The sequence below is a fragment of the Conger conger genome, chromosome 4 (genome assembly GCF_963514075.1).
Source record: "Conger conger chromosome 4, fConCon1.1, whole genome shotgun sequence".
In the NCBI taxonomy this organism is placed as follows: Eukaryota; Metazoa; Chordata; class Actinopteri; order Anguilliformes; family Congridae; genus Conger; species Conger conger.
The window spans coordinates 63,419,699-63,441,452 of NC_083763.1; the positions used below are offsets into that span (position 1 = coordinate 63,419,699).

At 39.9% G+C, this 21,754-nt stretch overlaps 2 protein-coding genes across 2 annotated transcripts in view; both read right to left on the reverse strand.

Moving 5' to 3' along the window:
* Positions 1-12,396, reverse strand: part of sulf1 (sulfatase 1) — a 100,118-nt gene extending 87,722 nt beyond the window's left edge. The window contains exon 1 of the mRNA XM_061239116.1: positions 12,243-12,396. Coding sequence (XP_061095100.1) covers positions 12,243-12,294 — 52 coding nt within the window. The 5' untranslated portion in view covers positions 12,295-12,396. The remainder of the gene's footprint in view (positions 1-12,242) is intronic.
* Positions 12,397-16,772: 4,376 nt separating this feature from the next.
* The window catches only part of c4h8orf34 (chromosome 4 C8orf34 homolog), a 78,771-nt gene continuing 73,789 nt past the window's right edge, over positions 16,773-21,754 (reverse strand). The window contains exons 13-15 of the mRNA XM_061240533.1: positions 20,371-20,467; positions 17,780-17,827; positions 16,773-16,853 (exon numbers count right to left, since the gene is read on the reverse strand). Coding sequence (XP_061096517.1) covers positions 16,846-16,853; positions 17,780-17,827; positions 20,371-20,467 — 153 coding nt within the window. The 3' untranslated portion in view covers positions 16,773-16,845. The remainder of the gene's footprint in view (positions 16,854-17,779; positions 17,828-20,370; positions 20,468-21,754) is intronic.

Below are 21,754 nucleotides of genomic sequence, written 5' to 3' on the forward strand. Positions count from 1 at the left end.
AACGTTACCGCCAGTTCAGGGAAAAAGGCACCTTAGAGTGAGTGAGTGTAAGCTTAGAAACTTCCCCTTCTCAGGTAAATACAAAAAAAAGTCCCACTTAATTTAATAAGCAGCGGTCTTTCAAATGCGTTTTATTTGAAATTTTAGTTATCCCATAGTTACCTCGGTAGGTTCTACCGAGATCCTTTATTAAGAGAGCACTGGTCAAGAGCTTACAGCCTGGCATCTGATCTCACTAAATATATTTTTAGTATGTAATAAATGACACACTATATGTTGATGGACACAGTGTGTGGGAGCCAGTGGCTGCACAGGCAGCCAGGATCGTAGATTTTATTTATGGGGACTGGAGCGGGTTCAGCTCCCTGTCCTCTCAGCGTCCTGACAGACGCAACCTGCTCAAGCCCTCCCCTCCCTCTGTTTGTTTAACCCCTCCTTAATACGCACACCCAGCGCCCTTTAAAAAGGCCCATTTCAATACGGTGCTAACTCAGCATTCAAGTTCAGCCATCTGTCTGTTGAATGTGTCAATGGGGTAACAAGGCTTTAACACTGACAACAAGAGGCAAATTTATGAACCCAACATTGAAATTCACAGCAAGTGTTGGAGGAGAGAATGAGGTGGAGGGGGATTATATTAGAGAGACGCTAAAAAGGAAAATGGCCTCTTCTTACGAGAGAGACTTTGTGATTGTCTTTTTAAAACATTACTCCTGGTGAAAGATACTGAATGTAATGTATCGGCATAACTGCAATGCAAAGAATAGTCTAGGAAATTAATTGTGTATCATTACAAAGATCATTTAATTGTATATGTCGAGCAGAATACATATGGGGCCAGTTTCCATATATGAATCCTAGTTCTAGACTAAATGACAATTTAAATGGAGATTCTCCATAAATTTTTAAAAAAAAAACTCTATTTACTCCAGGACTAAGCTTAATCTGCATCTGTGAAACTGGCCCATGGAGTATTCGATATTTCTGGATTTTTCTGTATCCAAGCTTTGATAGAGAAAGCTTGGATACAGAACCTTTTGATACCAGGGTTGCCTGCCTCTGATCTATTGACTCTCCCTGACCTGGTAGTTTTGCAAGCATGTAAAATGAGGGGGCAGAATGGCCGACACATTCACACATCACAAATCCTACAAAAGCAATTATTTGAGAGGGAGGGAATGTCTTCCTGTCGTAAGTGAAGCACCTTAAATGAAACGGCTCAAACAGGGAGCCCAGCCCCCATTCCACACCTGTCATCACCGGACAACTGCTCCCCTCCGGACCTGCTCTCCTGACCCCCTGACCTCAGGGCAGGAGCTTGTGCCCTGAAATTTAAAGCAGCAAGCCCCTCTGCAGTCTTCATATGTACCCTCACCATGAAGAACACTAAACTGGGACAAAGAGAGATGTCTCTAGAGTTCCTCAGTGCCTCTGTGGCATGCGTCCACCTTCACCTTTTGTTTCTCAGGTGATTAAAGCGTTAAACAACTTTAAAATCCGTGTGACCATTTATTGGCCCTCTGGGTTTATTGTCGGATGCACTTCGCTTCACTCTAACAATAACATGCTGTTTGTTAATCACTTGTGGTCAGTTAGTAAAACTTAGGTATTTGTAGTTTGCTACAAAAAACGAATGCTTGACTGCTTCAACTCTCTTTGAAGTTGCATCAAACTCCTGGCAGGAAGAAATCTGCATCTTGTCCTTGCCACCTAAGTAACCACATGTGTGTTAAATGTGGTCTACTGTACCATTCAACTTCCTTTTCATTAAAGAGTGGTATAAAAGAGCTGTTAAAACACACTACAGCATGAGCATTTCAAGATCTACTGGACCATCAAGGACAGATGTTCCAACAACACAATCAGATCCTCAAACATATACAGTACATTTTTTGCTAGCTTTAGCAGACAAAAGCCTGGTGTAAAGATGGTGCTTTTATTGCTTTGAAGAGTAGGGGTTTTTGGGGGGATATTTCATCCCAAAATATTAAGTCAATGTTCTGAAACATTGCTTTTAATGACCAGTAGTGACCATCAGCATAAGAAATAATGAACATTCAACCACATAATTGTGATCTTACACTTTAAAGAGTTAAAGGCATTCATGATGGGCTACTGACATCCCAGCCAAGAATACACCCATCAGCCATCTCACCCATTCAACTGCAGCCTGAATGCTGAGGCCTGTCCTCTCAATAAGATTCCTGCTCATTTCAGATGGGGTTGCCATGTCTCTTCAAACACAGACGGGATGACAGAGAGGGGAAAAACACAAATCTCCGTCTGATAGATCTCTCTTTGGTGCCCTCATCCATTCGCACCAATGAGACACCAGCAAACAATCCACACTCACAGCCTAGCAACTATTTAGACCCACAGACATAGGGCTTGGTCATAAGCTTCCTCCCCACATGAATACAAGAGATTAGGATTTTTATCATTACACATGGGCAAGACATCTCCTCTTTTTCCGGGAGTACCATGAAGACTCACCACTTCTGAGAAACTACAAAACAAAAGGAGAGGATGCAGAATTAAGAGTAGATAACGAGGTTCAGGGCCCTTCCACTGCGCTAGTGTACCACAAATGGAGAAGAACAGGATATATTTAGAGTAACAGGTTGGACATGTAAACAAAAACTCTCATGATTTTTATTTTCTAAACTGAATAACACCACTTAAAACATGATTATTTCTCCTCAAGGAGAAAGGCTCAACTATACTGGCACCTTTCGATAATTACATGCTGGATGCATAAATTGCGAGTTTGTATATTTTCCAAAGAGAAATTAGTTGAGCCAACATTAAAGACACCACAGTACAGTAACATGATTAGATGAAACTCTAACTGTGGACAAAACACATTTCTCTAAATGGCCTAATTTCACCTCGTCTTCAACACAGCCTCCATCGGAGTTCAAAGCATCACCCTAACCCCCCCCCCCACCCCCCATTACATCCTCTCTAATACGCCCCGGTATTGGTGGGAAAGTTCAGTTTCCATTGGAAAAGTATGCTTTGAGGGACTGGACAAATATTTCCTTTGTGCGGCTGCCTTCTCCCCTCTGTTGTGTTTTGACAGCCTCCGGAGCCGCGCGGGACAACGATCCGAGATGACGGCGGAGATGCTGCCGGTGCCCTCGCACCTCCGCCTCACCGCTCCGCAGGGCCAGCTGCCGCTCTGTTTACGCTCCAGCGCTTAACGCAAGTATCAATTAGACACCGGGGGGGGGGGGGGGGGAGGTCTCCGTCCACAGAACACAATAATAGTCTCTCGCGTTTCAAATTAAAAGCTTTCGATGTTCAAAGCGAGAAGACGAAGACGTAATTGCCACTCGAAGCAAAATGGTTTTCAGATGCTGCAAAACGCAGTGGAAACGGCACTCTGCTCGATTTAACAAAATTATCCATTCGTGTATTTCCGAAATCACGGTTAAGTGATGCTAGGATGCTGCACTCTCAAAACCAAGAGGTACGAACTGCACATCAATTTATGCTTGCCGTGACTTTATATAATTGACAACTTGATGAAACTTGGCTGAAGTCTTAATATATAAAGGGTAAGTCTACACTAATGAGGAGACACACGCATGCTATAATTTCACATAACAAATATCTACTGGGCAAACAAAAAGCACACATGCCATTCTCACTCAAATTCCCACACCGCCACATGTTAGTGTCCATCAAACACAGCCAATTCTGAAACTGAACCCTGACCCTGAGGTTAAAGGTCAGTTAATATTATTAGTTCAGTAAGCTGTCCATTCACATGACTTAATATTGTTTCAAAAGCCACTGGCTGAACAATGCCTAGTCCATCATTTTAGCTCATTGTCGGAAACCATGGCATTTGAAGGAACACACAGAAATGTAGTCAAACAACAAACTGAAACATTATTTCACAGCAATCACAACTGATTTGTACAACATTAAAAGCGAATTCTACATCTCTTTCCCAGCTGTTTTTTATTTTATTTTAAAATTGTTAATTTTATAAATTCCTAAACACACAAAGCAAGAAGCAGCACTGCTGAATGACAGGATGACAGAACGTACAGCAGAGGCTGTCTGCAGTTACATTATAGGTTTTACTACAGTAAACCCCTGAGTACTGCTGGTAACAGCACTATCACTTTTCTTGAGGGAGGGAGGAGGCTTTTATTGGCTGCAGAAAAAGTCACTTATGAGGATACATGCTGTTATGACAATTTTAAATAATGGCCGTAAATGCGATCCTGCACTCCAGGATTTCCTCTAATTATAGTCTTTGACATTCACTGCCGGGCAGATGAATGAAGCCTGCCTTTGTTATTCCCAATGGAAGGATGTCTAAATAAGTGGGTTCATAAGAGCTTGACTCAGAAGCATCAAAAGGGCAGCAGGATGAGGATCAGTTCAGAGTTAACCTTCACAGATGCAGGAAACGTAAACACGCATTACGCTAGCTTAAGGCTAATGAAATTTTAACTGGAAATGCAATGTGTCATTAAGCCCTGTGACACGTTTCACAGTACTTGGCACTGAGCAACGCCTGCATGGTGCTCCAAAACACGCTTTAAATTGATCGCTGACATGCTACTCCATAGCATACTACTGAAATGCAGCCAGAGTGCAGGTAGCCTGTTGGTGTTTGATCTTAAAGGCACAGCGCACCTCAGTGTGAGCAGGGTTTCACACCGTGCTCCAGTAAAACAGCTTCTGCTTTCAGTCACATTGCCATGGATGCATTAGTATTTCCCGAGCATTAATAACGAACTGCTATTCCTGTCAGGACTTTAATAAAGGCTTGGGCAGGAATCTCTCTGATAAGGAAGAATTCAAACGGGCAAACCGTGAGAGGGAAGGCAGAGCAGAGGCCTTTCAGCTGCACAGTCTGTGCCCTCTTGTGGAAGACGGGTACAGTTCAACAGAAGCCCACTCCGCATGACACTCACTACTGCTGCATGGGGGAGTCTGCAGAAAACCCACTGCTGTCCCATCTCCCGTTCTGCACTTCCAAACACCAAATGCTGTGGATTCTGGCGCAAAATGGAGACTTTCTGTTTTACAGAAACATCTTATATAAAAATAGAAGCCCTGAATGATGGGTGATTTAATGGCTACTTAACTTCACGCAGAGATCCATCACATCCTTCACAAGTGTGAAGTAATTCTTCAGCAAAAAAATGATAGGATTTTGATAACCGTTTGGCATCCTACCATCAAACTAAACAAATCTATGATCTCAGAGACCCATTTTCAATCAAAAGAAATATTGTCACGTGGACTCTGTCCTATTCCGTCTGTGTGACTTTGAGTTGGAATGTGCTGATAACTGCATTTGGAACCTTTTGGTACCCAAAACAGAGCCAGGAAACAGAAGGCACTTTCCAGAATCTTCAGCAAACCCTGGCGTGATACATAAGTAATATACTGCTCACATAGCTGCCAATAATTCAAAATTGTAAATATGCTTTAAGTAGAATATTAAAGTGCTGTTAAATAAAAGTAATCTGCAACAGTTAAATGCTCACAACCTGAAATACAATTCCAAAAGATTTAGTCTATTGCTCTCATGCACGGAAGGTCATATTAAATATGAACAAGACTCCAATGGCATGTATTTGCTATTTTTGTGGTAAGAAATGTTAGCAGTTCCAGCTGGAGGAGTAAAATGGATGGGTGTCGTCCAAGGGCCTTGGGTTTGAGGTCACTTCATAAAGCCATTCTCAAGCACAATAACGGAGAAAAGCACTGACTAACCACTAAAAACATTAACTTTAAGCAAGTCTAAAGAATGGCTTGGTTTTCACAAACGGTGACGCTGTGAAAAGTCTGCAATCAAAATACTATACATAATATATAAAATACATTTATAATTGAATAAAGGCATGTGAATCTTATTGTGTAATACATAATAGGCATTATGTATCGTGCATAAGAGGGGAAAGGATTACTGCGGCCAGAATTTCACCTCGTCTGTGCATTCTGATAATGCACTACACACTTACTGAACGAGCACTGCAGTATATTACCGTTACACACTACAGAACACATAATATAGAAAGGAGCGTTTGGTGCCCTTGATCTGGGCCATTCCTGAGAAGAATTATTGCAGCAATCTGCCATGAGCCTGGCTGACTTAGTCAAAGCTGTTTCGTCTTAAACTTGCAGCAGAGTTTATGTCTAAGATATTTAGATAATGATAGGCAAAATGGCATGAACTAAAAACAAACTAATTCCAAAATCCATTGAAAACGGAAACTAAATTATAACTGGGGACTACATGCCCACGTCACAAAACCGACAACTTTCAGATTCTGTTAAAGACGTGTTCTAAACACAGTCAATGAAGCATAGCCTTGAAGAACGGCGTGCTGCAGCACGTGGAGAGCATGGACAATGGGCTGCCTGCACATACAGGGCACAGGGCTGTCTACCTCTGTGAGATCTTCATGGAGCTTTGCCCGCTTTGCTCCTACTCTTCGCCCCACAACCTCAGACACCCTTTCTCCCACTGCCACCACATGGATATCACCTGGCTTCCCTTAGTGATCATACTGTTCACGGACACACTTCAATCTGATCGTGGCAGCCATTACCCGAATGTAATGGCTACCTGCAGACCTCTGGTTTGTGCAGTCCCTCTGCTCCCATGACTCAAGTTAGCCATTTAAATCTGCAAGCCCTCTTATGTATGAAATCCATACTATTGAGTGAATTAATGAGAGCAAGAGGTCAGTTAAGGGTTAGGTAAAATGAAGGTATAAATCTAAAACAGCCGTTTCTGACATTCTGTCATTTTATATTTATTTATAAAGGACACAAAATCTTGGGATGAGGAAACTGAGTACAGCCAAGTAATAAAAAGCTCTACATTTGTTCCAGTTCTAAAAAGATCTGTGAAAAATAAGCTGACTGCATAGTTAGTGTATCAGTCATAGTGATGACAAAATGATTTACGGGAACAAATTTGACTGGGACATCCATCAGGGTTCTGAGCAGCCTGAAGTGGGCCTAACGATTTCTGGAAAAGTTCTGTTTCATAAGAAATTGAGTTCAGGCTTTTGGCAGCATCTGGTGACGAGGAAACCCTGCTCAGACTCAAAGATAGGAGCAAGTAAACACGTCTATCGTTACTCACAAAGCCACAATTAGTATGTCCGTTCTCGTTTACGTTCCTCAACGCTCCACACCTTCACGCCACAAAGAAACTGACCATGGAGTAGCGGAACAATGATAACACCATGTCAACATGGTAACGTCACGGCAACAACTCAAACCGACCGTACTCTGAGGGAGCCCACAAAGCTCCCAGGTGTGCAGCAGCTGAAAATGGCCCAGCCTACGGCTTGGAGAAAAACAAATCGCAATAGCAACAGCTTTGCCATTATGGCTGCCGTGATCAAAACCAGCAGAGGTTTATGAACACCACACGTTCACGAGTTCTTATCCTTTGTAGCCCTCCAGGTCAAAGACACCCTAACTCAGTTCACAACTTCATAAATACTCCTGTACTAATCTGTCATACACTTATTTATGGTCTGGCAGTCAGGGTGAGAAACAGCTTCAGAAAATGGATACAAAATCTAGGGTACTGGTGTAGGGCACTCTACACTATCCTCAACGTAGATTGAATTCAGTAAGATGATTACATGATCATTTGTTTCTCAGCTGTGTGATGGAAGTGCAGCTAATTAATGCAGCTGTATGATAATAGGCTTCAGATGTTTTAAATCCGTTTGTTGGAAGAGTTTGTTTGATTAATATAACTAAGTCATGCAAGTCAGATGCGATCACATGCACATTTATTTAAGGAAACAACTGCCTGCCAGGAAAGAAAGAAATGCAACCCTCAGCATTCTGAAAAAGATCATGGGCAAAACTATGCTAGATGTATTATATATTTTCAGTTTTTGACTACTTTGTGAAAGAGTTACAAAATGCAAAAAAGTTAAAGACCAAATGTAATTTAGCCTGGTGGTTTAAAAACACAAAACCGTTTGAGATACACTGATCTACTCATGGCAGTGAGTAACAGGACACATAATGAACACAGGACATGTCAGCTAAATGCTGTTCTGTCATTTATCACAATCAGAGACCTAAACACTTTCACCAAGGTGACAGATGAGGGGGGATTCTGAAAGAAGTTTCCCAGCCAATGAATTTCTCATTCATTTCTGGCTTCATTGTTTATATAGCATATTCCAACAAAACACATACAAATGATAAGACATGCCACATTGAGGCTGTTCTAACTAAAAGAACCATGCAGTCAGAAATATAATTTATCACTAGTGATATTAAGTACGTAGAAGACGATGCAAATACAGTGCAGAACTAGAATGGGTGTATTTTTCTTCTCTCCATTGCCGTGGTACATTCTATAATCCTAAAGAATGTCTGCTGCGCTCACGATCACTGTTACACCAATTTGGGGATTAAGCAGAGTTCTTTTCACCACCCTTGTCCCTCCCTGCCCCTGGCTAACGGTTTAGTCTTGAAGGAAGTTTGTGAGGCACAAGTGTGAAGTGAACTCTTCTGAAGCACAAAAATTCAGTAACTAAATAAGCCAGGTTCAGTTCTCCAATCCAGTCCCTAACCCAACCCAGCATTCAGGGGCTGTGGGCCAGAGACAGAATCCTTTTCGTCTGAGACATAAACAGCCCACGGAAAATAATTAAGCTATCCAATCCAATTATTTCTATCCAAAAACACTTTCTACTCTGGCCGACCCCAACCTTCCATGTGACACATCTGAGCCAATTAGAGCGGAATAGGCTGAGTCTGCATTGAATTAAAAAACAGACCTATCCAAGTTAGCTCGCAAGTCCAAGATGCAAGGTGGAAGCAAAATAAGTAGGCCATGTCAGAACCTGTGTGCTTGCACACAGGGTCACAGCTCATCCCCAGTTTTCATGGAGCAAGAATCTATCGCCAGGTACCCTATACACCTTATTTTGGGGAGCCTTTTTTAATCTTTGATAAGACTCGGCTGGCTATTCAACCCTCAGACCGCAGGTAGGGTGGGCACTGAAATCACAAGGCCACCACACCAGCATTGAGATTGACATTTTCTCAGATACACAGAAACCGCTCACACTGGTTACATAAACAAGAGCAAGACCTTGGCCAGACGTGTTCTTCATGAACAAATCAGCACCAATTTCATCACAGCTGGATGTGACTTCATCCAAAAACCATGTAGATCAGGAAGCAGAACCACTGAAAAATCTGCCTGTGAAATAACAGTAATGATTAAATAATACATCAGATGTTGATATAAAATGTGTGGTGCAGGATTGTACATGCATTTTTCCTACCTTTTAATCTTATTTTTCTTCTCCACAGACACTAGGAAGAAGACTTTTTTAGGTGAATATTTTCTTGACAGGGTAACAATAAGACGCATGTTTTGCTGATGAGCCACAGGTGTGCATCTTTCTTCCTGATGGAACTGCCTAAATCTGTTAAAATAGAACTAAACATAGCAAATGAGTCTGAGAGTGACTTGAGTCTGAAGTAGGAAAAATGTCTCTGACTGATTTAGGCCTTCATAAACAAACAAATATGTTAAAAGCCTTTTTTAGCCATGGATCAGCATTTTGGCTGTGGTCTCCAGTTACAATTTCCACTCTTCTCCCTTTGGCCCACCATTTAAAAAAATGTGGAACAGCAAACCAAGCTCTCTGGCAGCAAAATACAACTATGCAATAAAATCAGACTGAGCACACCTACTAAATTACACATTAATATATTGCCATTTGTAGGCATCATAAGCTTGTGGTTTTACATATACAGGGGCTTCAGAAAGCATTTAAACCCCTTCACTTCACTTATTTTGTTGTAGATTTAATTTTAAATGGATAAAATTGCTACTCAAAAACCCATAATGTAAAAGTGAAAAGATTTTATAGATTTTTGGAGATTTATTCAATATCAAAAACCGAAATCTCTCATTTACATAAGTATTCAGACCCCTTGCTGTGGCACTCCAAATAGAACAGGGCAAGGGTATAAAACCATGCCGCTCCATGAGAACCATCCAAAAAAAAGAAAAGCTTTTGGCTTTTTCCTCTGTGAGCAACTGTAACAAACTGACACCTGCATCAAGGTGTGTTACGTTAGCTGTGCGCCACCATGGCTCGCTATATTTCCACTTTGTCATTATGGATTATTGAGTGTAGATTGATAGAAAGATTATGCTAAAATTGGGGAAATCTTGTACCATTATTCAGAAGTACCTGGTGGTGAAACAGCTGGTAAAAGAAACAGGAAAACTAACACAGAATGAGCGACATCAGGAATAAATGTTAAACTTTTTTTTTATTTTCTTTGGTTGGATATAATCTATTACCTGACAATGACATTTTACAGCACAAATAAATATCATCACGTTAATACAGTGTTGTAATATTGCCATAATATTTTGTTTAAACCGTCTCCAGTTTTAAAGAAGTGAAAATATTTCGGTGTGCCGCAAGGACAAGCTTAGATCTTTCCATTTAAAATAATAACAGTATGAAAATTCTTGCGTTCCGTGAGTCATCAGAGCAGAGCCAGTGCTATACCCACATTACTGCCTGCCAGCCTCAAACACAAGACCCCTGGGAGGAACCTACACTGTCTGAAACTCAAGCCACAGACGGTCAGTGACCAGAACTATAAAACTGTCTGCTTCACTCAGTGTGCTGGTATCATTCTATTTAATTCCGACCGACAAAGGGGAAAACCGAAGATGCACTTGCTACATCCGAAAAATAACAGCCTTTAGAGAACAGTCGTGTCACTCATTCAATTATATTTGACCATGAAGTTCACCTGAGCTGTGACTTGTCATTCTACATGACACTTTCAGGAAGCAAAAACAAACACAAGGCAATACATCTGGGTGCAAATTACATCCTATCCTAATAGTGATAACTATTAACTTTACATCAATTGATATGCCCACATACACATAGTAGGCAGATGTACAGCAGAGTGTCCAACACAACCTGGGGTTTAGACTAATTCTCCTTTTGGGAGCTAAACAAAAAATCACCCAATTAGCATATTTATTTATTTTGGACCAACAGTATTGAAACTGTCGATAACCTTGTTTGTAAGCTTTCCAATAAGAGAGCTATACTTATATTTATATTGTATTTGTCTTTACAGTTTGGGGGGGCCCCAACTCTGAGGGTCCAGTCTACTGAATGGTTGGTCATTATGGTTAACCAAGCCACATTCTAACACTACAGTAGGTTAACAGGTATTAAAGAAAGTTCAACTATCTAATATTTAAAAGGAAATCACTACACAAGAGCAGAGGAAGAAATTTGTTAAGAGATCTCCCAGTTACAATGGACCAGAACACTTTTCAAAGCCATCTCATCAGCAGCCAAATGAGGAATGCACTTGTTTCAATGAGGCAGTCTTTCCTTCAACACTGAACAATCCAAATGTCTTCCGTCTATAAACAACACTGATTAATAACTTCTGGTGAGCCTCGGAGCAGAGTAATGTTCAAAGAGAAACTTTTATGCTGAGCAAGTCTGCAGAGGCATTGGGCAAATACACTAAAATTTGCCAACTGCTTGGACGAGGCAAAGAAAATATCCTTGAGAAGCAAAGTAAAATCCAAACTGATTCCATCACACTATGAAAGACTGAGAAAATATATTACAAGTAATTTTGCCGAATATGCAGTAGGCCTGGCCGGAGTAGCTGAATTGAGTACGAAATCGGATGGAACACCAACATTCCACTAGTATTAACCACAATATAAAAATATAGCTTTATGTGTATCATGCTGAGCTGAACGGATGTTTATTTAACAAAATATTCAACTTCAGAAGTAGGTATAGAACGCGAATCTAATGGCAACTATAACCACCAAAATGCCCATGAATCCAGCAGCATATTACCACCAAGGCAACCACATACAGTAAGTGATATTTGTTGCATTCTGCATGGTTAGGCTACCAATATATTCATGCCCCAGATTAATGTGTAGCCTATCTGCTTGTCATCAAGTAGAATGCGTGGCCGGATAAGTGATTAATAATACCTTGTTGTCTGAAAGGGACAGTAGACATGTCAAGGCATTTTACCGCTTAAAACTGGATTACATCTGGTGCTGCCTTAGATCTAGACTGGCTACACAAGGAGTTTCGCCAGTGGAAAAACATAGTGATATAAGCCACATAATATAGCCTAAGCTATATTCATTGTGTTTTCAATATTGTACTATTGAACTTTAACTATGCACTCACATGCCGTTTCTCTCATTTCCGTCCGATTTCCCCCACTTCGGCTGGATATCATTATGCCGTTATTATTTTTTGTATGAACTTTTTATGGTTTCTGTTGCTTTATTTCATCGATGATTTAAACAATCGACGTTAGCTAAATTCACAATGAGCGTACATGCGTTTCTAGAATCGTTGCCCTGAAATTGCCCGAAAACAATACAATTTGGCAAGGAACCTCGGCTGCTTGTATTTTTGGATTTTAGTCAAACGTCATTCCACCTGCACCTAATTGACACACTTGAACATCAATGACAGGTGGAGGGATAAAAAAATAAAAAAAATAAAAGAGGGGGATTGCCGGAAACAGCTGACATAAAATGAGTTGGGTCTTGGGTGATGGTTTACACCCGTGGGGAAAACCATGCAGTTCATAGTTAACAGCCCAAGGGGTTGTCTGAAAATGTCTCTACTGAATCGTAAAAATAGGCTACTTGAAAGGGCGATTTACCCAACCAAATGCAATATTCCATGCACGTAAAGTCGCAAACGATTGTCTGTACTTGAATGAATGAGGAGGTACCGTAGTTATTTGTCAATTTTAAGAGAAAGCAAATGGTCATGCTTATCAATGATTTAATGGTATGTGTATGCAACTTCAGAGGATGGAAAGTTGAACATTGGAAGTGCTGCTTAGTGGCATTAACTATTTCTGATAACAGAAAACTAGGCTCATAATGAACGTGACTTCCGCAGAGCTATCGACTTACATGAATTATCTTGGGTCTTAGCTCTGCAAACAATCCATAGGATTCACAATTCGTGGGAATGTTTCCAGGAGGGATGATTATGTGCACCCCTTCAAAGAAACTTGTCTCAGAATAGATTTATTTGCGATATTTGTCAGGATTAATACTGCTATCATCTGCCATAAATAAGATCAACACAGTCTATCAGTTGACCTTTGGTTGTTGTAATCTAAAACGTTCTTGCTGGTTTCATGCACTTGGGTGGGCCAGTGGCTTTGAAAGTGATCAGTTCATTGAGGCTGGCTGGTAAACAAAGCATAATGGGGCATATGAATTAGAAAGAGGGTAATTTGCTATTTTCCATTAACAAGTGCAACACCCCAAAGCTCACACCCCTATACATATTCACTCACCAGGCCTCTCTTCTAAACAAATCTTAGAAGATCGGTTTTGGTTGAAATCAAAAGTCATTGTGCTTAGACTGGGAGCAAATGCCTCCCTCTGCTCTGATATTTTTAAACCAAATATCACAATCAGATATTTAACTACTAACAGACTTATTCCAGTGTCTGCAGTAAAAAATAAGCAAAGCCAATATCTGTCAATTGATAGTTATTTTTGGTTCCAGATCTAAATAGGGAAAAAATATATAAATCCAAAAACAGTATGCAGGCTTTTTTGGTGTTCAATGTTGCCAATACCATAATTAATATTGATTTCTTTAATGGGTGGCCATAGGATAATGCTGTTGTAATGCTCCATCATATCTATTACAGAAATCTCCCCTTGTAACTAGGGGCTCCAAAGCAAACCTTTCTTAAAACCACATCCCATTTGTAGCATATGACTTCAAACTTTCTGTTAGGGGTTTGGCGGGAGAGATCTTGGTTAGGCGTGCATTCGAGCTGTCTGGGTGTGCCTTCTGTGGGCTCTTCTCTGTCCGCATGGAAAACTAAATCAAACGCTGATGTCTCGTCAGGTTTACTCCTTCACATGCTTGATCTTCTGTGATACATATTATTGAAGGGAGAACTGGGTCAGCTCAATTTATTTGGTCCTGCTGACATACTGTAAAAATATGGATAGCCACGGTAAACCTTTTTCTTTTTTTGTAAGCCCAGTGATGCTGATTTGTAATTGCTAGTTTAACATACACTGTATGTATCTATGGAGTATTTCAGTATAAAATGAAATTTAACAAGAAAAACAAACCTGGTTTGCAGTTTCATTATTATAACCAAGGACAAAGCAAAGCAGGCAATTCAATTATATTAGCAAATGCTTTATTTCTCATTCGAATAAGGTTGTTCTACACAACACAACATGACTGTAATTACAGTGGAAAATGTTTATTGTAAATAAATTATGAACTCATATTTTCTTCTCTACTCTGCTGATCTTACTAGCAACCTGCATACCAAAAAATATCTGAAACAATCCCACCCCCCCCCCCCCCCCCCCAAATATACAATGATTAGTTAGAATGATAAAAAATAAAAAAAAAACATGGTAACAAAATAATTTAGTACATCAGTTTCTGGATCAGTCTTATGCAAGATTGAGGGTTTTATGTCCAACAAAGTCAAACCACAGGGTTTTTTTTCTTGTTTTTTTTCAGTATAACCCACTGTTTGTCTACTTGGCACTCACAATCATATATTAACTGGGACAACTGTACTGTGATATACATTTTATCATACACAAGAGCCAAGTTTCTTCACAGCATGTAAATGGAGACAAGATTTATCAACGCATTGATATATTTTTGTTTTCATTTTGTTACTGGTGTCTATGCATAGAAAAAAAGTAATAAAAACATTGTAATTCTCCAACTTGTGCTTCCTTGATATTTGGTGTCACATTATCTAACTGACGGAGAAATAAGAGACAAAAATCCAGATTATAATTGTTATTGCATCAGTTTTGCCGTGTATCTACACACGTAAGCCTATATTTTTTCTCTTGGGGTTTCATATTTAGTTAAGATTTTCTCCCAGTAACCTCTCAATCCTGAGAGTAAATTGGTTATGAAGCCACACTTCTATATATCAGAGCTGAAGCGTGTGCCCAGACAGGAAGTGCTGGGAAATGGCCAGCATCTTTTCCTGCTTCACAGGGCCAGTGGACCCATGTGCTGAAACTAGGCAAGAAGGGCAGAGCTGCCCACCTACAAATGACCCTGGTGCTCAGCATCACGGCTGGTGCTGGGCCTGTGTGATCAGGTCACTGATGAGACAGCATTTCTCAGTGCACTCGCCACTCATTTCATTTTGTTGGACGATGTAATGTTTTCATATTCATTTCTGACAAACTAAATAGTGCTCAACACACACAATGTTATGACTTACAGTGAGAAAACAGACAGAGTGAATGCTCAAGTATAATATTAGGGATTGGAGCCAGATGAATGTGAAGTCAAAATATAATCTTTGTATATTAGTAATATCAGATTATTTAACGGACACAGGAATGACCATTTCAAAACCAAGTTAACTAATCCATGAGAGAGAAGTCTCAAATGTAACTTGGTGGTATAAATCAGATATTTATCTTAGTTGATATGACTTCTGTAAAGGCCTGTGTTTGCTTTAGGGAACAGTTTAATTTGATGTGCATCGACACTGAGCTTTTCTCATATGAGCTCATCTACATAAGAATTTGAACATGTGAAAGTGTTCAGCATTTTCTGCACTGAACTGCTTTTTTAGGCTGCTTTTTTTTGTTGGTTTTGGACAAAAAGAACATCAGTGAACCGTGGTGGAATATACACCCAATTCAGCCAGCATCACTGACTTTGATTGATCCGTGACATTTTTCTGGTACTGCATGAAGACCTAGTTTCCCTTCTCAGTTCAGAGCATTTAAATATGTCACAGGAAGTAAAAAATAACAGAAAAACACTCATATATTCAAAATGTAAAGTAACAAAATGTAAACAAACACACAGATCAACACAACATATAGTGTAATCCTTTTGCAAGCTACTATATTCCACAGTAATATGGGCACAGTATTGTAATTGGTAAAACAAAGGCTCAGTCTCAACTGCTTTGAGACCAAAGGCTGTAGATGGCGTGTAAAAACAGTGAACATGGCAGTTTAGGGCAGGTATTATCAGGATGTAACAACAGTGTTATGGCACCAGTCCCACAATTCTGACATGATGCTTATTACACAGCTGACATGGATCTGCCAGCTAGCCAGAACATACAACCCCTGAAATCTCAACCAAAATATGCTACCCTAGAATCCCACGGAATCATAAACCCCTTGAAATTCGTAATTGAACATATAGTACAGTACAGCACCTGAAATTCCCACTTAAGCCCACTAACCCTGAAACCAATACAGTACAAAAACAGCATTGCATGCAATCATCATGGTGTTATCAGGATCAGACCTGGTTTGTGTCTTGGAATTCTAAGAGAATGCATACGTTTCATTTGAGAGCCAATGACTTCAAGTAACATAGCACTGAGAAATGACCAAAAGTAAAAATACATGTTAATTTTAACAAAGTAGGTTATCAACTATAAAATCTTTGAATGCAAAGTATTTTAGTTTTGTTTCTTCAGCACAGACTTCTGAAAAGCATGCTATACTGTATGCAGACAAAACACTTTATAAATGTAAGGTTTACACTCTACAGCAAAATATCCCATCATAAACTTTCTCGCTGAAGCTTTCCTTCATATTTCAGAAAAGTTCATAGATTAAAGCTTCTAAGAAGAAAAAAAATCAACCTCAGTGAGTAAAAGTATACCATTTTATATGAATTATAAAAATAAATCATTTGTGTCATTTTCCCCCATTTTTTTTCAAAATGCCCAGTAGTTTGCATAATCATTGGATAGGATCACTGTTCCTGGTCCCCATCATTATAGGCCTGTGAAGAACAAGACAAAAACATTAGTCTCCTAGAAACCAAATTCAGACATATATAACCACTAATAAGGATAATAACTGGAGTAATTATCATAAAAGACACTTTGATATTCAAACATGTCGACTGAAGGACAACCGTGGATTGGAAAAATCAGAGCTGATGTAGCCTGCAGCTCGAGTGCCCTTTCACACTCTGTGCATTCTGCGATTAACAAGGCTAGTGACTTGTATGTGCTTTACAGCAACCCCTGTTTGGGTTGGTTACAGTGGCTCTGCGTGGATTTTATAATATTGCCAAGTCATTTGTGCAGACTGCTCAAGGCCCTTTAAAAAAGGCAGCACATTCAGGCTCTTTCCACACAAAAACCGCAGACAACTCCACCAGACACCATTTCTATTAGCTTATCCTTCTTCAGAGTGTGTATTTTGCACCATAATGATTCAGTGGAAACAGACATTTTCAGTCACACTTTCCAGTGATCCTGTGCTGCACAGGAGACATCAAAAGCAGAGTGCATTTCAGATGTGGTGCCTCTTCTCCTGTAAGTCATTACTCCAGAGACACAGACAGATTTAACATTTCTGTTTGACAACATCATAAATAGACAGTGAGAAACACCTAAATGGCATTTTAGCGAAGGAGTTTTGTTGATATGCAGGCGTCGACTATAAAGTGGAAAACAATCTAATTCAAAAAGCACAGCCGGTGCTTGAACGTCTGAATGATGCATGAATTGACCGCTTAGGGTTATTTACCTTGTGAGACAAAATATTTTCTAAAACATAACGCCTTTATCCAAAGCATTGTAGAATTGATGCTTCTCATTCACCAATTCATACACTCACACACCAATGGCGATTGGCTGCCATGCAACCTTATCACTATATAATTTCAGATCAAATCCTTAATGTTGTACATGTGCCCACCTGAAAACACTGATCTTTTAGTGGCATCCCGTACTCCGCTCTGGCTACCTGTATAAACAACACATAAAAAACAGAATGTTAGCTCTGCATAATGACATCTATTTGCATTTATTATAATTTATTCAAATTACATCACATATATAATCTGTAGTATAACGAGGGGCAGTCCAATCATTTTTATGACATTTTAATACAAATCACATAGCTACTTGTAGACACAGCACCTGCTCTCCACGTTTAGATTGTGAAAGTCAAAGTCACATTTTTGAGTCATCTTAATAAGGAATGACAGTGTTACTATGTTTTGCAATATTTCTATATTTTTAAATACATTGAAACAATGCTGGTACAATGAACTGAAGCGATAACACAACTGGATCAGGTCCACTGAATTTGAGCTCTCAACATCAGCAGCTGGGACATTCACAGATGCTTAAGATGAGCTAAAAAAACAACAATGAAAAAACAATGAAAGTACTTCATTTTGAAGGTTCAGAGAACAATGGAGGCTTCATAGTTTTATTTATTTATTTTGCAGACAGTGGAGGTATAGACCAAGATGCAGTCTGGTAGGGAAGTCTTCTACAAAGAATGCATCATAGAGTGTCCAATATAACTCAATGAGCTCAGGTCATTTTCTATGTGGCCAGCAGAAAAAATAAATGGTAGATAATGAAAGAAAAGTGTCCTTATTAATGTGTAATCATTAATATCCCTATGGTAGTCATTGCTGAAGTTTCTAAACACAAAATTCTATTTCAGAACCCCATAGGTGTGCGTGATTTTAAGTTATTCATGCGCAGAACCACAAAGGAGAAGCCTTTTGGGAACATAAAGAGAGAGGAACTCCTTTCATCTTTATTGGAGATGGTGGTTACCCCACAGTAGAAGTCTCTGAAATAAAAGGAAATTGCAAAAGATCTTTTTTAGTTGTTGTTTTTCTCAAAACAACTTTGATGCTGATTTAGAAACCACTGCTGGTATGCAGGGTCTGACAGGAAAGACCGTACCCCACACTGAACAATTCAACACAAGTCACAGCAAACACAGCAACTTACTCTCACTCTCTCAGTCCGTCTCTCACTCTAGCTCTGACTCACATTCTCAATCTCACTCTAACTCTCTCACTCTGACTCTCTCTCTCTCCTGGCACGACCTGTTTCCCACAGCCAGGCCCCTGAAGACAGTTAGGGGAAAAAAAAACTTGTTTCACGAAATGTATTTTGGCAAAAGAATAATCCCGGAACAGTCATATACAGTTGCCCCTAATTTCTTCCAATGTTTGTGTATGAAACGTCTTGCCTCACCGGAATTCACATTTTACAAGCCGGGTGAACGAGGAATTTGTCATTCATTTCCGCACGCAGTGTTCCTTCCGTTCCAAGCCGTTGATCCCATAATTTGTTTACTAGGAGAAACATACTCACAGGAGAACATTCCTGTCAGTGTTGTTTGGGAAAAGCTGAGCCTATTGACAAAGGGAGAGATACTACAGCATGGGTATCGGTGTAGCGATCCAGTCCATCAGCTAACAGCGCATTAGCTCTCTCATTTTACAAAAGCTGCAAGACTCTACAGGCTTGGCACTGTCAACTACTGTCTGGTGTTGATAATGTGCCTGGGTTGTTATTGGGATGTGATTTTTATCCCAAAAGAGACTGTTGAAAGCCTTAACATGAGAAAGAAGAGCATGTGAGCATATTGGAAACGTTTGCTGGTCAAAACAGTATATAATATAATATAATTATGAAATGTGATCCAAATGTTCCAAGCTGACCAGTTCTGAAGGGCATTATTAGGTGTTTGATCTGCCCGTGTTCTGACTAGTCACGAGAGCCTGGATTACTCAGCCTGGCCTGTGGAGATTAGGTGAGACAGGATCTGGAACTGTAGGCCTACTGTTTCTCGCATAGAATTACATCAGGCTTGTTCAAGTGTGTAAAAACTCTATTTTAACATGGTAATATAATTGACCATGTAGTAATGTGCACAGGACTGAGAGAGGCAGATATATATTTGTAATATTTTAGTAACATGACATGTTTATGTTTTTTTAATCATATAGGAACACAAAAAGACATCATTCAGTTGAATATGTTTGGCACAAACAGCCTGGGGTGTTGAAACTGTATATGTTTTTATTAAAACAATATCAAACCGAATGATACCGAATATTCTGCCTGCAAGCTTTGCTTGCTTACAGAGTTTCTCTCTCTTGTTGCTAAGACAAAGGTTGTCATGAGCGCCTAAAGGGCGTTTTTTTTCCAGGTGAGACACATCAGCGGCCCCGACGGCCTGGCATTGCGGCTCATTTTGAGTCATCCTCACTATTCATGTGCAGGATGCCACGGTATCGTCCTTTAATGAACCAACAGGGCATAATTCCAACGCCCTGCACGCACGCTAAATTCCTGTATGAATTTCACTGTTCGTGCTAACGCTTGCAATAACACGGACACAATCGCTTTTGAACGGCGATCTTGGGAAGTGAGTCGAAGTCGCACGCCACCCCGCAGCCTGCTTATCAGTCGGTTCCGCTCTGGGGCAGAGTCCGTGCCAGGTGGGGGGAGACAGAGGGGCAGTTCACTCACATTTGTCCTGCTCGGGCTGCTCCACGCAGTCGCTGTCCGTGTCGCTGGGCACTAGCCAGGGCTGCCGCACAGCCTGCAGCTGCTGGTAGAACTCGTCCTGACGGAGGACAGAAAGAGTGACTGCTCCAGGGCAGAGCTGCTTTACTTCTCGTGTATTTTCTCTGACTACAAACACATTCACATCCACAGATTTACAAACAGAAGCAGAACTCAGAGGAGTATATTCCCTGCCTGAAAAAAAATGTTTAATGTTTAACCCTATGTTCTGTGTTCATGCACTGATGTGTAATGTGTAAGTTATGATTCAAATGCTATGTGACGTGCTCAATAGCTATAATCTATGGACTATGCTATAGGAAATTCTCGATTGTTAACTGAAAGGTATGCATTATATTCAACTGTTCACTTCAATTTCCATTTCCTTGTTTTCTACTTTCTGAAATGTATTCCATGTATTTTTCTTAAAACAAAAAACACATGTAAAATGTTTTGCCAGCTACTGTATATTTGGACCTAGGACGAAAAGGTGTATTGGCCCGTAACAATGCAGCCAGATTAAATTGAACAAAAAATCTAAATTACAGAAAACAAAGACATAGACCACTGGAAAACATGGCAGGTCTATTATGTCTACAGATGTTTTTATTTTCTTTAAAATGAAGCCCACCTAACATTATAATCCTTTGGGCCAAACATTAATAAAATGCCCAGTGTTCTCTTTTCAAAAGGCTTTTATGTGTTCTTATTTTAAGGTGACATGGCTCTTATATTTAATGAAAGAAACTGCTATTAAATTACACACAGGCAAAAAAACCCCCCAAAAAACGGTCTTTACTTCGAAAACAGATTTTAAAAATGGCATAAATATATTTTTCCCTTCAGATTTCTGTATGCATTTTCACAATGGTAGGACCAGGTGGATTCAATAAAGCGTGATTTGTGGTTCTGTTTTTTTTTTTGTAAATTCACTAGGCGTCAACCAGGAACTGAGGGGAAGAAAATATACAGAAAGCGTTAAATTCCTTCTCGTGATTAATACAACCATCAAAAAGGGCTTTGAATTTAACAATGCTGCCAAGCGGTAGACCATGAACAAGAACTAAAGAAAAATCTCTCTTTGCCCAGACATATTTTTTCCCTTCCTAGATTCAAAATCCTGCCGTACCCACCTCACTCACATGTCCGGTGTTTTTTCATTGCATAAAAATGTCATGTTCCATTGCTATCACGGTCCAGCCTGCCAACTTCTCTTATATCCACAGAAAATACATGTTATAGAGAAAGATTTAACAAGTGGGTGGCCAAAGTCCTACGTAGGACCATTTCACTAACAGTCTTGAATCTTAACCTTTGCCTTTGTTTCATGTGATAAGACCAGAGCTTA